This window comes from Colias croceus, chromosome 16 (assembly GCF_905220415.1).
Source record: "Colias croceus chromosome 16, ilColCroc2.1".
Lineage (NCBI taxonomy): Eukaryota > Metazoa > Arthropoda > Insecta > Lepidoptera > Pieridae > Colias > Colias croceus.
Genome location: NC_059552.1, coordinates 9,566,189 through 9,585,303, shown reverse-complemented (window position 1 = coordinate 9,585,303; position 19,115 = coordinate 9,566,189). Strand labels below are relative to the sequence as shown.

Sequence of the window (19,115 nt, the reverse complement as noted above, 5' to 3'; positions counted from 1 at the left end):
TTTCGATCAATATAGTCTTTATTCGATAGATAAATGGAATATACTTATAACCTTAGATTAAGGATTGGTCTCCGCGCGCGCGCTACGACTAGATACCGCTCCACCTAAAAACAATAGCTCCGTGAGTGCGGCAACTCAGTTCTGTAGTGTGTGTAAGGCAATTTGTAAGGACGCTAGGTGACGCTAGTGTGTGTGAAGAATTGTACTGCCAGCTACATAAATTTTACCCCATAAATGGGAAATGGGCTATCTTGGAAAGAAGTTTGAAGAATATTTTTATTTCATTTTGGCCTTGCCGGGAATCGAACCCATGAACATGTGACTCAAATCCACTTGCGATGCCACTATACTATCACAAAGGTTTTTTAAAAGTAAAAAAGCGGTAATAAAAAAATAACATATATTATATGAGTCAGTTAAACAAGGTTAAACAGAAATAAATTATTGTTATTATCATTTTTTTTATAATATGCGTTAGTAATAGTATTGAAAAAAAAACATTATGAATAAAATAAGTTCAAATTAAAAGTGTGTTTTTGGGATATGGGTACGGCAACACTAAATGGCGTCGTATTTTCGTAAACAACATTTTCAAAGTACAGGTGAAATATCGAATAATACGATTATTTCTGATGGTACGTGATCCCAGTGTCTTTCTTATTATTTGTTGTATTTTTTTTAAACAGTTTTATGGCACAAACAGGCATTTTACTTCAGGTTTTGTCCAAAATCTTTAGAAACTATCGGTACGCCCTCTCCACACAAAGCTTGTGACACGACTGGCTCGGGTACGCCGATTTCGGCGTACTTTTAGTTGCCGCATTTTTCGAGTACGCCGGCGGTATCTAGTCGTAGCGCGCGGAGACCAATCCATAATCTAAGCTTATAACATATATTTGAATATTTATTTACAAAAAGAATTAGCGATTGCGTTAGCAAGCATAGACGCTATCGCCATGTTTTGGCAATTCACAGTGACCACGTTATGGTCATTTTGGATTTTAACTGATATGAGCACTAAGTCTTGAGATGATAAGAGGCGACCGGCAAATCTGAAAAATAAGTTAGGTATTTAAATTTTTAAAACTTACAGGATTTTTTCAAAGTAATATTTAAGAAAAATAACATCGTTTTCATTGTTTTAATGTAGTAGACCACTTCTCATTACCAAATAATGAAAAAAAAAAAAAATTAATTAAATATTCTTAATTGAATGCAATTTGCAAGGATGTTACGACTAAATTTCGAGTTTATTATTTTTATTTTAATGCGTGTTATGAAATGAAGTTATTTTTTAGATAATATTAAAAAAGGGATAATAATAATAATTGTAGTTAACAATAAAAATAGTTGTAATTACTTGGGGAAATTAGCCGGAGAATCGACGGAACCGACATTCGCTGTTTCGAACACTCGCTGACACACGAGCAGGTCGTCTGGCATTTTTGGCGCCTTTTTGTCGCACTGTAATACATATAAATATATTAATCTACATAATAAATGTAAAAAATAAAAAAAATCTCTATTATTATTTTCTTAGTATTGAATTCGTCATATACAAAACTTTGCACAAATACAGTTATTTATATAGAAACTAGCGGTCCGCCCCGGCTTCGCCCGTGGTACCTATTTACATGTTTAAACTATCCTATCTCTCAAGTTGGATCGAACTGCACATGGTGTGTGAATTTTATTATAATCGGTTAAGTGGTTTAGGAGTCCATTGAGGACAAACATTGTGACACGAGATTTATATATATTAGAAATTAAATATTTTGATTGGTTTTAACGCGAATTATTCATAATATTATTTATTATTTTTTATTATTTTTATTTTCCCGACGTTACGCACACTGCAGCGAGCTTGGTCACAGGGAGTTAAAATCTCTAATTTATAGATGTATACAGGGTGTAATCGTTAAGTGTGCACAGGCGATTATTCCGTAACTATTACAGATATCAAAAACTTTAAACTGATATCGAAAGTACTTAACCTAGTGAGTAAAATGGCCGTAATCTTAATATATATAAATCTCGTGTCACAATGTTTGTCCTCAATGGTCTCCTAAACCACTTAACCGATTATAATAAAATTCGCACACCATGTGCAGTTCGATCCAACTTGAGAGATAGGATAGGTTTTATCCCGGAAATCCCTCGGGAAAGGGAACTATGCGGGTTTTTCTTTGAAAACGCGGGCGAAGCCGCGGGCGGAAAGCTAGTAAATTTATAAAGCTATGTATAAAGTGTGTATGTAAGTTATAAAGCTAATATGTGTGCGTGTGATTTAAGTGCGTACATGTGTGTGTGTCTGTGTATATTATGTCATCTATACTAATATTATAAAGCTTATGAGTTTGTTTATTTGAATGCGCTAATTTCAGGAACTACTGGTCCGATTTGAAAAATTCTTTCGGTATTATATAGCCCATTCATCGAGGAAGGTTATTGGCTACGCTAAGACCAACAGGAGCGGAGCAATGCGGGTGAAACCGCGGGGCACAGCTAGTTTAATAACACATTTTTATTTCTTGAATACTCTTTGGAAGAGGGCGCTGACTCCTGACATACAGGTTTTTACTTAGTTTGGGAGTCAGAGACTTCAATATTTCAACATGTAAAATCTTTTGTCAATAAAGAATTTTTATTATTATTATTATTTATTTAAAAATGTTAGTTATAAAGCCTGTGTGTATACCTCAGTCATGCCGCGTAATTTCCTTTGCTCGCTGATCCAGCGTGTGTCCGACATTGTGACGGCTCGAACCAATTCGCCAACTGGAGGCGTTAGCACTACGGACACTTCACCTGGAATAGAAACCGTTTATTCAGAATAAACACAAACTCAAACTCAAACATTTATTTATTCAATTAGACTTCTTCGAGAAGCACTTTTGAAACGTCAATACATATTTTTAACATTTACCATCGATTTGGAAAGCAGTATCTACTTATGGAGAAGAATCGGCAAGAAACTCCATAGTTGCTCTAAAAGAGAACTATGATTTAAAAAATCATTTCAGTATTACAATTTAATTTTACAAAATATGTAAGTAACTGTACGTATATATTATCATAATATGCCAAAGAACTGTCCTGCGGTTCTCACGCGACAACCCTCCATGGGTTTTTATCTTCCATATATTCCTTAATGCTGTAATAGGCTCTCTGAACTAATACGTTTTTGACATAATTTTTAAATTTTGTACTACTAAACTCTTTGATACTATGAGGAATCCTGTTGTAAAAAAGTATACCTTGGCCCATAAATGAATTTTTAACTTTAGCTAACAATATACGAATGTTGTTTATTACATCATATTTTACTTTGTGAGTAGGATATTAAATGTCATATTTGAACGTTATTTATTTTATCTACGAAGATATTTTTACACGTCCACATTCCAAATTAATATTTTTTCTATGATATATAATGAGATCAAAAAATACACAATGGGTTCCGCTATATGCATACCATTTCTTTTTAATCATTCAATATTACAAAATATATGACAAACAAATATAACCAACCACCTCTTTAGTCAATAATATTGAATTTGATATTTTGGTTTCATGGCATCCAAATACTTTTATCACACTTACCCAAAGAGCTAACGATAGTGAACTCGACGGGTTGTATCGAATCCGCGAAGTCTACACCCAACAGCACAGTGGTTGTGGCCCCCGGACCGAGGCACGGGATCGATGGGAACGGGTGTATACTTCGAGCACCCGAAAGGGACTGGGAAATGTATAAATAATTAATTAGGATAATAAACACAATCGCACATTAAGGCGTTGCATAAAATATTCATTACAATTAAAACTAATGTTCCAACTTTACTTTATGTTGTATACGCTCATTAGAAAACTCTGCCTCCTAGACGCATAGGCAGAGTTTTGTTGTGGACAATTTTTAAACGTCAATGATATTTAAATAACATATTAAAAATGAATTCTTTTCATTTTTCGTTGAGCTATTTCACATTTCTGCTAGTTGATTATTACCAAACAATTTTCGCCTGGATTAATTTAAATCACTCACCATCCTCCCAACCCTCAGATCCAGTACATCATCAGCGGTGTGGTTCACCAGCTCCAACCTGACCCCGCACAGCTTGGCCCCCGCGAGGTGCGGGGTTCGAGTCCAGTGGCTGCTCACAGCCAGGCCACCGGACATCACGCGGGACACTACTTCGGTTCCCCGCGTGGGGATTATGCTAGCCCCTATGGGGGTTATTGTGTCCTCTGTGGGGGAAATTAATATATCTATACTAATAATAATAGATTTAAATAGTTATGTTTTTACTTTGCTTTGTGGTTAGTAATGTGTTCTCTAGTACGTGATTTTAATGAGTTTGAAAATTTTATAGTAATCCATCATTTTGTTATTCGCAAACCATAAAAAAACACAGACTTTTCATAGGGTAATTAAAAAAGACCTTTTCCTAAAAATTATCAATTAAGAAGAAAAAGCAATGTGAAGCTGCGCTCTGCGCAGCTAGTAAATAATATAATACGTATAATTCATTCTTAGATGACAAAAACACATACATAATATTATGTCGCAGGAAAATTGTATAATATTGTCGTTTATAACGGTGTCGACCATACGTATAACAATGTCGAAACAATAAAAAACATCCTTCCCGAAAAAATTCTCAAAAAAAAACACAAAAAATAAAAAAAATCACACTCACCATCATTAAAACCGCCATGTTTATTAGTGGGCGGTGACAGAAAGCCCCCACACGTGGGGGTCATGGTCGGTAAAGTGCTCGCCACTTCGTCCAGCTCTAGCAGGAGTTCCAGGTTCGATTTCTCGTTTTTCTTTTGTGCATCTTGTTTTGGTAAGTCTTGTGGCTGAAAAAAATATACCAAACTACTTGCGTCCCGCGGTTTAACCCGCGTAAATGTGTTTGTTGGTTATAATCCTAATGATCCGATGGGAATATCAGTATAAAAAGCATAAGTTACTCCTTATAATATCAGCTATCTGCCAGTGAACAGTCCGTCACAATCGATCCAGCCGTTCCTGATATTAGCCGGAAATAACAGACAGACAACAATTTAGGTATATGTCCGCGTTTAGATCCATACGCATTTAGTAAAAAGCGGTTATTTTGATATTACAAACATACATTCAAACTTTATTACGGTTTTTTGGAATATAAAGCAGGACAATATTCGTTTTTAATTTTAATTTAATAATAAAAAATAAAAATAAAATTCTAGTATCAAAACGTGTGTTTCCTTACCTTCCGTTCCTGTTTAGTCTGTTTGTCCGTACCCTCCGCACTGCTGTCACTCTCACTCGCTTCAGAACTGGACGACTCACTATCTGACTCACTGTCCGATGTCTCAGAATTCGACCTGATTTGTGACAAAATGATCGAAAATAAATAAATTATAGTTTTACACCTAATTTTAAGAAGAAATATTTTTAAGGGCCGATTTTTCAATGCTTGTATAAAACTTATCCGTCCAATAAAGTATTACACGATAGTATTAAAATGTCACGTAAACTGTCAAATACGGGCAATTAGAATACGTTTTTAAAATGGCAGTTTTATACATTATTCGACGAATAAGTTTTATCCAAGCATTGATAAATCGGCCCTTAAAAATATTTCTCAAAATATTTCAAGGTCGCGTCATGGCAATACCGTCTCGTCATGGAGTAAGGCGACGATTTTGGTATCTTTGAATCTTGCAAAGAAGTTTCACTTCTGAAACGTGTGCTCGGAGCACATGCTTTGTTTAGAACAATGTAAAAAATAATTATAATAACTTACTTATAGTTATTAGTTTCCTTTGATTTCTCTTGTTCGTTGTCGTTTTCATTTTCATTATCTCCCTCTCTAAAACAGTTAAAAGATAATTTTTTAGTTAATCCATTCTAATATTATAAATGCGAAAGTAACTCTGTCCGTCTGTCTGTTACTCAATCATGCCTTAACTACTGAACCAATTTGCATGAAATTTGGTATATAGATATTATGATACCCGAGAAAGCACATAGGATAGGTTTTATCCCGGAAATCTTACGGGAACGGGGACTATGCGGGTTTTTCTTTGACTGCGCAGGCGATGCCACGGGTGGAAAGCTAGTTTTAAAATATTTCTTAAAAGTGACACATTAAATGACAGAAGATTTTGACTTCAATTTTAATCTTTTTGTATCTGCTTAAACAAAATTAATTCTTAACAAACAAACAAACATTTATTTATTCAACTAGACTTCGTTTAAAAGCACTTTTGAATCGTTAAAATACAGAAAAAAGGACGTGTGTAACTCGGGGACTGGGGCGGTTGCGCTATTGCATGCTATGCCTTCAAGCCACACCTCCGCCCCAAGGAGTGGGGAGCGTGAGGTTTTTCGTTACGGAATTTCTCGATTCGGTCCCCGCGCTCAAGGCCCGCGATAGAAGCTATGCAATAGCTTAAAATTTATTTACGCAACTATTTTTCATAAAACATTTCTCTCTAATTTTCATACTCTTTATGTTAAAATTAGAAAGCTTACTCGTCAGACGACTCTTCAGAACCACTGGAAGATGACGAGCCTGAAGACGAAGACCCTGAATGGCTTTCCGGCTCCGAGTAGAACGTTTTATTTTTCTGGAACGTTCGATAAAAATTTACATCGACGAAAATTTGAAAGAATCATAGACAAAAATAAAAATTCTAATTATACGCAAAAAACTGTAAACGAGTGCGTGCATTAATATTTAAGCAGAAGATTATAAAAATTGGTTGTCTGTAAAGTGGGTTTTCTGACGATAGTTGAACGTGACAACGTCCGATTGTGCTTCTTTGTCGTTCTTTCCGCGCTCTCGCTTGCACTTCAAGCCTTACATGGAACGCCTCAGAGCGAGGTAACGCCGCATGAGTCATGTTTTTCGTGCGTGCAGCCGGCTCTATCGAATTATAAAACGTTGTCACGTCAATATTGTCAATATGATATATAGATGTTACTTTTAAGAGTAAAGTCAATAATTGTCAACATAATACGTATGGCCGCACGACCAACACAATCATGTAGTAAGTTTGTCTGACGCGACGTTGCCGCTCCGAATGACGAGCGGCTACCGCGACGTTGCCACTCCTCGAACAGTTTTGTTTTGTTTAGACGCAAGATGCAAGCATTCGTTTTGCAATCATCAATTCACGAAAGCGCTTGACGTGCGTATTAGTTATCACGTGGACAATAGACCTAAGATTTGTCGATCTTCCGAAAAATGAATAATGAATAAACAAGCTAATATAAGCTCCACGGTTTCACTCGCGTGGCTCCGCTCCTGTTGGTCTCAGCGTGATGATATATAGCCTATAGCCTTCCTCGATAAATGGGCTATCTAACACCGAAAGAATTTTTCAAATCGGACCAGTAGTTCCCGAGATTAGCGCGTTCAAACAAACAAACAGACTCTTCAGCTTTATAATATTAGTGTATTTCTTTTTTTACACGCTTTATATTAGCTTCACCTGTATGTTTGTATGTTTGTAACCGACTTCTTTGGGCGCGATTTTGACCCACTTTAAACGGCCAGATTTCGTTCAAACTTTGTAGATTTATTGAGGACCGATGACAATACACTAATTTGATAAAATTTTCTATTTTTTAGTTCGGTTTTCTATAAAAAGCGTGTTTTTTAGTTTTTTTAAACTATTATTATTTTATTGTACGATAGGGGAGCGCTTGGCCACAATCTCGCCTGATGGTTAGCTGAGATGTGGCCTAAGATGGAGTGCGCTTCCCTAGAATGTACCTGTTCACTCTCCCCTTGAAGACCTCCAAATTGTACTCATCGGGGAACACAGATTCAGGAAGCATGTTCAATATATATTATATTCATATTATATCATATTCAGATCTCCACATACCGGCGTATCCACAGGCTGCGGCACTTGCGCAAGCGGCTCGCGCAAGTCGGCGTGCTGCGAGCGTGGGGGGGCGGCGGGTAGCGCGCGGTATGAATTCGCTGCGACCCCTATGTATTGGGATAGCGACCCCAGTGTGTACTGTTCACGATCTGCAAAAGTGGACCTTGTGAGTGGGTGGTAGGGTTGTTTTTGGCTTAACAAGCTGTGTCGTTGTTATAGTCGCTTATAGATTGGCAAGCCGACTGTGTATTGTTCACGGTCTGTGAACGAGAATGAGTCTTATAGTCAGGAAGGTAGGCTTGTTTTTAGAATGGCAAGTTCGGTGGTAACGGGAGACTTTATGTAGTGTGTATTGCTCACGATTAATGAACGATAATGGACATTATTTGTGGGTGGTAGGGTCGCTATTAGAATGGAGCATTTAGACAGCGAGCCTACATGAACGCGGTCTGTAAGCGAGAATGGATCTTATGTGTGGGTGGTAGGGTTGTTTTTGGCTTAACAAGCTGTGTGGTTGTTATAGTCGCTTAAAGATTGGCAAGTAAGGTCGGAGTGCTGTGCACGCGGTGGGGCTGCTGGTAGCGCGCGGTATGAGTTCGCCGCTACTCCTATGTATTGGGACAGCGAGCCCAATGTGTATTATTCACGGTCTGTGAACCAACATGGTTTTTTAAAAGCAACACTTTTGTAAGAATGGTAGCTTTTGGTATTGGGAAAATTAAGTACAGTGCCACAAACTTAACTGACCCGGTGACGGTGTCACTGATGTCGATTTTAGTGCCGCTAAATAGTATTTCCCCGGATGCAAGGGTAAATATAATGTCATTGCCAATGGTGTAAATTAACATTAATAAGTAACTTTTTATTTATACAAAATATTCCGTATGAAAAGTCTGTGAAAATGTGACAATTCAAAACTGTGGCACGTATTTCCATTTTTTGCCACCGGGTCAGTTAAGATTGTGGCACTGTATTAGCGTCTCTAATCGTCAGTGCAGTCAGTTTGAACATTATCCAAATAGAATACCAATATATTATATCAATTTAAAACAAACCTTAAATCATTAAATCTTATCCTAAAAATCACTTGTATCATAACCCAAAAAGTCCGTTATGCTGTTGGAAAATCAGTCACACAAAACTTACCCTTAAAACTGGTCAATACGGTCGGTTTCGGCTTATCAGGACAGAAGATATGCGCGGCATACTGCGCCAATAACGAATTATCACCAGGTTCAATGAACTTTGTAGCATTCTCGCGCGGTCCCTCACATCGTAGCACATGTAGCAGCACGGCGTAGCGCATAAACATTAAATCAGCTACGCTTTTCAAATTACAAACATCTGTCATACAAAACTCACCCTTAATCCTTGTCAATACGGTCGGTTTCATCCTCACGCGTAGCACACTAAGTGTAGCACGTAGCGAGATATCGTAGCGCATAAACGAGAAATACTTAAAAAATTCTTAATTCAAACAAAACTCACCCTTAAAACTGGCCAATACGGTTGGTTTTGGCTTGTCTGGGCAGAAAATATGCGCGGCATACTGCGCCAGTAACGAATTATCACCGGGTTCAATAAACTTTCGTAGCATTCTCGCACGATCTCTCACGTCGTAGCTCGCGTCGTAGCGCGCGAGGTTTAGCACGTAGCGGCACATTGGTAGTGTGTCTGATTGCGTTATTGAAAGCTTTACGGCTAGAGAAAGAAGCTGTAGCTTTACTAGCTCGTCCTGGAAGGGAAAAGTTTTATAAAAACATTAATATAGCTTATAAAAAAAAATGTGTGCGTATACTAGTGTACACACGTAGGTAAGAAGTGAAACTTCTTTATGACCTTATTTTTCAAAAAATAATTTACTTACTATATGCAACTTTACAGAAATACGTCGAATCACGCATGGCAGTGATAAGAAAAAGATGGCGCGTAACGGAAAAATGTCACGCGTAACGAAAAAATTTCACGCGTAACGAAAAAATGTTACACTAATTTTTTTTCCGACCCCGATAAAAAAGTGTACGTGTAAATAACTCAGTGAGGTTGACAAAAAATTGAAACTAACTTATAAAAAAATGTGTGTGTGTACAAGTGTTTTACTAGATCAGTGTGCCCATGAATGAAATCTATACTAATATTATATAGCCCATTTATCGAGGAAGGCTATAGGCTATATTATATCATCACGCTAAGGCCAACAGAAGCGGAACAATGCGGGTGAAACCGCGTGGAGCAGCTAGTAACAATATAAAATGTGTGTGCGTTAATGAGTGAGTGAAGTGAGTACTGAGTGTGTCAGTAAGTGTCCCCAAGGCCCAGCCCCTACCTGTTCGGCGAAGCTAGCGAGCATGTGCGCGAGTATGGCGGCGGCCCGCGGGTGCTTCGCCCCGTGCTCCGCCACCAGCCACACGGCCGCCGCTCGGGCGTTGCCCGCCAGACTGGACACCAAACAAAAAAAAATTGATTTAATTCGCAAAAAACTAAATCGCTTTCAAGTGGACAAAATTTCAATGGGACCAACGGGAAGGCTTTCAAACAAGTGATAACTGCGTTAAAAACAACCGACTTCAAACTTGCACTTGCAACATTCACAAATACCTATAGACAAAAATGCTCATAAAATAAAAACTACTGGGCCTATCCGAATAAAATTTTTGTGGGACCAATTCGACACCATCCCGCATCGAACAAAAAAAGAATCACGTAAATCGGTTCAGAAACCTCGGAGTAATCGGTGTACGTACATAAAAAATAAAAAAAAAACATACCGGCCGAATTGATAACCTCTTCCTTTTTTTTGAAGTCGGTTAAAAAAAACTAAATCGCTTTCAAGTGAACAAAATTTCAATAGTACCAACGGAAAGGCTTTCAAATAAAATAAATCATCAAAATCGATTCACCCAGTCACAAGTTCCGAGGTAACCAATAGGTAACGCGCGGGGAGGTAACGGATGCCAAACAAAACTTCCTTTTTTATGGGGCATTGCAAAAGAAATAAAAAGATTTTTCTAATTAATACATATATAAAAAACATTCTATCCAATTTTTTAACTCAAGTTATAATTTGACAAAAATCTCACCGATCCGAGCGCAGCAGTTTAGCGGCTCTAGATACAGCAGCACGCGCGGAACTAGCGCCACCACCCACCACTCTTTTAACCACTACCACTGCTTCGCATACCACCCACTCTGTTAAAATATACATAATATTTTATTATATGTAAAATTATTTAAGTTTCTGTCAAGCAAAATTATTAATTCTAGTCAGTTTTAATATACGATCACAGGCCTTACGAATTGAACTACCGTTACTCAAACTCAAACTCAAACATTAATTTATTCAATTAGACTACTATTTAGTAGCACTTTCGAATCGTCATTACATAAGTATTTTTAACATTTACCACCGATTCGGAAATCAGTATCTATGGAGAAGAATCAGCAAGAAACTCCATAGTTGCTCTTTTATAATTATGTCAATATTACTTATTATGTAACTTATATCTAACTACACAATCCATACTAATATTATAAATGCGAAAGTAACTCTGTCTGTCTGTTTGTCTGTTACTCAATCACGCCTTAACTACTGAACCAATTTGCATGAAATTTGGTATAGAGATATTTTGATACTCGAGAAAGGACATAGGATAAGTTTTATCCCGGAAATCCTACGGGAACGGGTTTTTCTTTGAAAACGCGGGCGAAGCCGCGGGTGGAAAGCTCATATCTTCTATATCGTTACTTTAGTAACGGTAGTTCAATTCGTAAGGCCTCGTAAGGCCTCGAATCTCAAACACTAGAAAAAAACAAAATTCAATGATCAATCGCATCATTTAGCAAAGCAAGTTTACTAATTTGAAAACTCGAAAAAAAAAATGTACTTAAACAATTTACTCATTTTAACGGAATACAAAAAAAAGTTATTTTTTGCATTATAGTCAACTAGCTTTCCGCCCGCTGCTTCAACCGCGTTTTTAAAGAAAAACCCGCATAGTTCCCGTTCCCGTGGGATATCCGGGATAAATCCTATCCTATGTGTTAATCCAAGTTACCCTCTATATGTGTGCTTCATTTCATTGTTAGTAATCGATTCAGTAGTATTTGCGTGAAAGAGTAACAAACATACACACGCATTTACAATATTAATCTATACTAATATTATAAATGCGAAAGTAACTCTGTCTGTCTGTCTGTCTGTTACTCAATCACGCCTAAACTACTGAACCAATTGTCATGAAATTTGGTAATGAGATATTTTGATACCCGAGAAAGGACATAGGCTACTTTTTATCCCGGGAAAATGACGCAATCTCGGAAATCCCACGGGAGCGGGAACTATGCGGGTTTTTCTTTGACTGCGCAAACCTAGTAGGATATAACATTATCTAAAGAACATATTCAACACTCACCATCTTTACTCGAAAGCAAATGTAGTAACCCATTCAAGCACGTCTCCGTTTCAGTACTTATTGCGACAGCCAATCTCCCTATAGCTTGTATAGTGGCCGCTACGAAGGCTCTATCATTCGACGTCACATATGTCTGATATTCTCTTAATACCGTTGGAGCAGTACCCTCCGTTGCCAAGTTGGTTAATATCTCCAGTTTTAGCAGTTTTATGTGAGTGGGGTCGGAGTTGCGCACGAAAAACGACTTGAGGAACGGTTCGAAAAGCGCCTGTAAGGGACATGGTAGGTATATAAAAATGCTTTTTTTCAAAACTTTTGGTGGTTTGATCGAAATGTTTTTTTTACATGGGGGGGAGGGGGGGAGTGATGAAATGAAAAAAAATTTTTACTTTTGAATTTAAGTGATAAATACAATTTACAGTTGTACTAAGTAGTATTTCTGCAATAAAAACTGACAATTTTTTTTAATATTTCCTGTGCTGTTCTATACTGTGTACTTTGTATCGTGATTTTTTAACCTAAGAACTTTGATATTATTTATAAGGAAAAAACCCTGAATTCGAATCAATAAAAAAAATTGCTAATTCTTTGTTAATTTTTTTCTCAATGTTTATTAAAATTATGTAAAAACTTACCCGTTTAGACACAGTAAGTGCAGCGATAGAATTCAGAACAACACTCTGCACTTCCACATGAGCTCGAAGTAAACGCACCATCGCTTTCGCTACTGGCGGTAGTTCTTGTACTGGAATCAAATTTTGTTGTGTTATTTTTTACTAAGATAATTTTTCGTTATGATGTTCAGATTGACAAAATCTGGAAATGCATGTATCTTTCTGATCTAAACATTATGAAGATAAAGTCAGAGAGTGTACAATATTTTAAACTTGTAATGAAGTACCATTTATTTCCAAAATTGTAGAAATATTCTCTATAGTAGTCTTTTTTTTTCAGACCACCACACAACTTTTTTGTAGTTGTGTGGAGGTCTGAAAAAAAAGCTTAAGCCACTTATACTCAAATAATCGTATTCTACACTAGCGTTCCTGCTATGTAGCAGTCACTTAGCGTCTTGATGCGACAGTTAGAAATAGGATACCTTATTGCCACAGAGTACAAAAACTCACCAGGTCCATAATGATAAAAAAGTTGTGCTACTGCCATCACCACACCAGCTTTCCTGCTCTGTATCAATGGCTTCACAACTCTACGCAATAGTCAGAGAACATATACAAAGGGACCAATAAAATCGCCACAGTATACAAAAACTCACCAGGTCCACAATGATAGAACAGTTGTGCTACTGCCATCACAACACCAGCATTCCTACTCTGTAATAGTGGCTTTGCAGCTCGAAGCAACAACCTTAGATCAGGATCTACAGTAGGTGAAGATGATGTCCTTTTTGGATTACTTGCATCTGAGTCTGAATCGTAGAACGGTTTCTCTTCTTCACTCTCGCTTGAATAGTTCTGAAAGAGTTTATTAATAGAAAATACACACATTATTAATAGAAAATATTTTTTCGTTTAAAAAAACAAAATTGTATAACCATAAAAAAATTTGAACAAATCGTAAGCATTTATTAGTCCTAAGATTTACAAATACAGTGTTTAACAATTTTTTACGTACTATAAACTATTACAAGATGCAATCGCCAATTTTGCTCGTCAAAAAATAACCAACCGACGTTGTATAACATTTTCATACAAATCAGCACTTTTAACATTTCTACAACAATTACAGTAATGTTTAATGTCTCTCATTAGAAAACTCTACCTAAAAGACACATAGGCAGAGTTTTGGTTGGGACAGTTTTTGAGCTTGCCTGTGAGTCTAGTTGTTTATTATAAGATACTATACTATCATTTATGTACTATAAGGATACATCTTTAAATAAATAAATAAAGTTTACTAAATGACAAGACCAAAACAGAAATGATGAAATAAAATACTCACATCATTATTAGGATCGGGAAAGCAAGTTTTGGCGTACACTGTGAGAACGTTGAGCAACGCTAGTTGACCCCACTCGTCGACATCAGCTAGTAATGCGCATAGTTTTCTGTAGAAGGGAAATAAAATGTATATATCGATATACTTACACAAAGTATCGACTTTGATATTTCGTTTTTATGAAAATAATAAAAATCCGAAATATTAGAATAAATACCATTGCTCTGGCTGGATCACGGATTAAATCAATAACATTATAAAATAATTATGTTGATACTCTGTTTACGGTTCAAATTTTGAGAGTAAAATCAACCAGAAAAAAGTCACAAGGCACATCTCTCTTAACTTAGCATCATGAAGTTTCATATGAAGTATATGAAGAAACATATACCTTTAGTTATAAAATATTACCCCAATAAAAATATTATAATAAACATTTATTTAATTAGTAGCACCTACTAGTAAAAATAGTGGTATACCTGTAACTCCTATGTATAAGACTCATTCTATCTCCGCACACTTCAGAGAATGCCATGGCTGCAGATCCCACTACTAAAGGTGCTTTGTCCGATAATAACTTATCTATGATTGCCACTAATTCCTCCTTTTGCTCTGGATCTAGGCTGTTGAAGAGAATATTTATGTGTTAGTTTATCGATTACAAAAAACAATAATAAAACATATCCATAATGTATATGTTTTTAATGTAAACTACTTTTTATTTCTTTTTATTTACGCTGTAGATCTATCGAATTTGAAGGAAATATATTTTTTTATTGTAATGTAAGTTTTCAAAAGCAACCATATGCATAATATTATACAAAGGCAAACACATCTTACAAGATGTTCACCTTTGTTGTACATTTTCTTGTACAAATGGGATAAGATACATAAAATTCAAATCCACACAACCAAAACTATATCTATCCCTCTCTCACCTGTACAACTTAGGTATAGCGTGTGCGGCTGTCTTCCTCACATACGGACTCATGTCACTCGCCGAGTCTCTGATCGCCAACATTACGATCGGCACTATCATTGGTACTCGAATAGAAGATAGGACACGTAAAGCACTAGCTCTAATTAGTTGGTTCGGATCCTGGAATACATTTTTTTATTTTTGTTTATTGCACTTTATTGTGTTATGTACACATAACATTAAAAGACGTGTGGCACTCGGGGACTGCCGCGGTAAAGCTATTGCATAGCATGCCTTCAGGCCACACCTCCGAGCCAGTCGGAGCGGGGAGCCTGAGGTTTTTTCGTTACGGAAGTTCTCGATTCGGTCCCCACACTTAAGGCCCGCGATAGAAGCTATGCAATAGCTTAAAAAAAGAGCGCATCTGCTGAGCACACGCGTCAGAAGTGACTTCTTTGGCAAGATTCAAATATACCAAAATCGTCGCCTTACTCCATGACGTGATGGTATTACCATGACGTGACCTAGAAAATTTACTCGCAAGGCGAAGTTTTTCTTCAAAAACTTATTATTAACACGTAGGCAACATTATGAATTAACAACTTATGTATTTTAAAGCTACTTAACAACGAACATGCTAAATCTTGCCAAAGAAGTTTCACTTCTGACACGTGCACTCGGCACACGCTCATTTTTATTATTCTTTTTGTATAATGGTTTACAGTAGATTATCAAACAAGCTTACCTTTAGAGCTCTTTGGAAAGTACTAATAGACAGTAGAGCTAGATCCTGTTGTTCTTCAGCATATCTAACAAGGTACACATACACTAACTTCTTCACTTCTATGTTCTTTGACACCACATTCTTTACTACTGCTGGAAATCTGAAAATTTGGCGTGGTTAATAAAAATGGTAAGTGCATTTTTAAAATATAAACAATTCAGAGTGAATGATAGAATTGTAAAATATTTATGATAAAATAAATAATTTTAAAATTGACAAACTTGATGATGATGACTGATGAATTGATTACTTGATAAATGATGTTGATGAATTAAGTTAATACTTCATGATCTTGGTTAATACCAAGATGAGCATAATAAAGAATATTTATCAATTCCAATTTTTAAGTTGTAAAATAACAGAAGATAACCAAGATAATTTATACTAATATTATAAAACTAAAGAATTTGTTTGTTTTTTTGTTTGAACACGCTAATCTCAGGAACTAATGGTCCGGTTAGATAGCCCATTTATCGAGGATGGCTATAGGCTATATATCATCACGCTAAGATCAACAGGAACGGAGAAATGCGGGTGAAACCACGGGGAACAGCTAGTAACTTAATAAAACTTCAATATTTTATTTATGATCGTTAATTCTAAGTACAAGTTTTGAATAAATATAACATATAACTTACAAATCCGAAGCATCCCTTCCTTTAGCAATCATTCCGATGATCCTCTTCATAGCTTCCAATTTGAGAGAATCTTTTGATCCATCCAGCATCAATTTCAGATCTTCATTTCTAAAATAACAGTGACCTTTTGTAAGTATTCAAAATTAATCTCTAGTTCATATCAACAATAATGATTCAAACACACACTACACAATACTAGACATAGTGTATTTGAAGCCCAAATACAATACAGTAACTATTTTCTATAATTGGCTTGATATATGTATTTCTAATTTCTAAATAAATAATACTTTCAGATAGAAGCTTTTATAATCCTATTGGATTACTTCATAAAACTGCTAACTTGCCTAGAAGTGAGACATTCAAAAGGCAATACCTGATACATTAGGCATCTATTTATAATTGAATTATGAGTTACAAGTTTGAATTTTCGTATCAAATAGGTACATGGAATAGAAAGTATATGTGTATCGATCTTACTTTTTATAATCCGGTTGAAAGAAAGCTCCAGAGGCTGGATCACCCGCAGGATACTCCACCTCACCGGTAACAACTTTATCATTATTATACGACGGTGTTGTAGCCATTGTCACACTTTGCTTAACAACAATTAATATTAGAAAGAATTTCTCTTTTATAACATCCGAAAATTTGAGTTTCGAGTTTTGACTTTTGACGTGTTCCGTGCTGACATTTGACAATCTTTTTTGTTTTGACAGCTGACAGTCACGTTTAGAAATAAATATTAACGTTTCGTCACAGAATACTAATTAATAGTAGCTATTTCGTTATTATTCGTTCTATGTTTGAAATTGAAAATATCATCGCTGGTATGAGAGTAATAGAAAAAGAAGCTTGGGTTGCATAAAATTCAATATAATTTTGTTTCAATTCTATAAAAAATTAAATTTATAAAAGTACATTACGGCGGGTCCACACAACAGCAAAAGTTTGCACTAATATATTATGTTTGCGCAAACCGCACGTGTTGACTGTTTGAGATATACATTGAAGTTGGTACGTAAGTTAGAAATTTACGAATATTTCTTGCATTATATTACATTTGCAATTTCGGTTCCATACTTTAGACCTTTAGGGTGTTATAAGTTTGTGGCATGTTATAGCCTATGGGCTACGTTACCTACCTGCATGGGCGTAGCTAGCCATGGGCTCAAGGTGGGGCAACAATAAAAAATAATATATAACTAGCAACTGTATGTACCAAGTATGTACCCAAAGTTATATCCAGGTCTTCAAATGCCGGCGACCGTACCGCCGGCATTTGCGAAGGCATTCGCGAAGGCACTCGCGAAGGCATTCGCGAAGGCATTCGCGAAGGCATTCGCGAAGGCATTTACGATGGCATTCGCGAAGGCATTTGCGAAGGCATTTGTGAAGACATTCGCGATGGCATTAGCGAAGGCATTCGCGAAGGCATTCGCGAAGGCATTTGCGAAGACATTTGCGAAGGCATTTGCGAAGGCATTCGCGAAGGCATTCGCGATGGCATTCGCGAAGGCATTCGCGAAGGCATTTGCGAAGGCATTTGCGAAGGCATTTGCGAAGGCATTCGCGAAGGCATTGGCGAAGGCATTCGCGAAGGCATTTGCGAAGGCATTCGCGAAGGCATTTGCGAAGGCATTTGCGATGGCATTCGCGCAGGCATTCACGAATGCATTTTTTCTAGTGTAGGCACTAAAAAAAAAAAGTGTAAAGTAAAAAGTATCAGTGAGTTGTAGAACGTGTAACACAACAAAAGTGAAATTGGATAAGTTAGTGGGGTAACTATAATTGGGGTACTATACTTATTTTTCTTACAGTTCATGTTCATGTAGCCTCAGCTATTTTCTTTTTTCGTGTGTAATTCGTTGTTCGAATTATTCTTATTCAAAACACCTTATTGTTCACCTACCACACCACGAAATAGATCCAAAAATCATCAGCCGTTTGGTCGCTGGGCGTATGACACTTGTTAGTTGTTAGTCAGTCAATTTAGAGGTAAATAATACTAATAAAATTATAAAGGTCGCATTTTCTGTGTCGCCTGTAGACTTTCGAGAATCGAGTGTGAATTTTCTTGCGGATATTAAGCTTAGTAGTTAGTAGGTACTTCAATTTTTAGATTTGGTTAGGTATCTACCTACCTTCCAGGTCAAAGCTAGAGTGGGGCAAGCGCCCCACCCTGCCCCACCGTGGCTACGCCCATGCCTACCTGCTTCATTTAGTATTGAAGTTTTTAAAAACCTACCTACATAAATATCGATGCTTTACAGCCAATAAAGGATAACCGCCACCTATAAAATTGTTCATGAGAGTGGTTTAAAGTGCAAAATATAAAAAAAAAAATTCATAAAAAAAATTGTATAGACCCCAAAAAGCTGGAGATGAATTCAATATAGCATTGAATTTAGTACTTATTAAATGACGTTTTTATTTTTCCATTATATAGCGCAAAATACAATTTACTGTCACTTATCCTCAAATGGTTTTTATTTTGTAAACAGGAAAAATGGCATAAG

At 36.5% G+C, this 19,115-nt stretch overlaps 1 protein-coding gene across 1 annotated transcript; it reads right to left on the bottom strand.

Annotated features, from left to right (window-relative positions):
• LOC123698389 (AP-3 complex subunit beta-2) lies at positions 1 to 17,348 on the bottom strand. The gene is made up of 23 exons (XM_045644998.1): positions 17,077 to 17,348; positions 16,597 to 16,704; positions 15,920 to 16,058; positions 15,194 to 15,354; positions 14,735 to 14,878; positions 14,259 to 14,364; positions 13,573 to 13,771; positions 12,935 to 13,044; positions 12,300 to 12,567; positions 10,968 to 11,076; positions 10,214 to 10,325; positions 9,376 to 9,622; positions 7,888 to 8,036; positions 6,527 to 6,621; positions 5,796 to 5,861; positions 5,259 to 5,373; positions 4,701 to 4,863; positions 4,046 to 4,248; positions 3,604 to 3,742; positions 2,699 to 2,808; positions 1,361 to 1,464; positions 891 to 1,052; positions 1 to 51 (listed from the first exon to the last, which is right to left on the bottom strand). The coding sequence occupies exons 1-22, from the start codon at positions 17,181 to 17,183 to the stop codon at positions 905 to 907; spliced, it is 3,102 nt and encodes a 1,033-aa protein (XP_045500954.1). The 5' UTR covers positions 17,184 to 17,348; the 3' UTR covers positions 1 to 51; positions 891 to 904.
• Between the last annotated feature and the right edge of the window lie 1,767 nt (positions 17,349 to 19,115).

Excerpts from the sequence above, each read along its gene's own strand:
- LOC123698389 (XM_045644998.1), bottom strand. The coding sequence starts at position 17,183 with ATGGCTACAACACCGTCGTATAATAATGATAAAGTTGTTACCGGTGAG. Across the intron at positions 12,568-12,934 it reads CACTTACTGTGTCTAAACGG|GCGCTTTTCGAACCGTTCCT; the intron begins GTAAGTTTTTAC and ends TGTCCCTTACAG. Across the intron at positions 5,862-6,526 it reads TCTGAAGAGTCGTCTGACGA|AGAGGGAGATAATGAAAATG; the intron begins GTAAGCTTTCTA and ends TAACTGTTTTAG.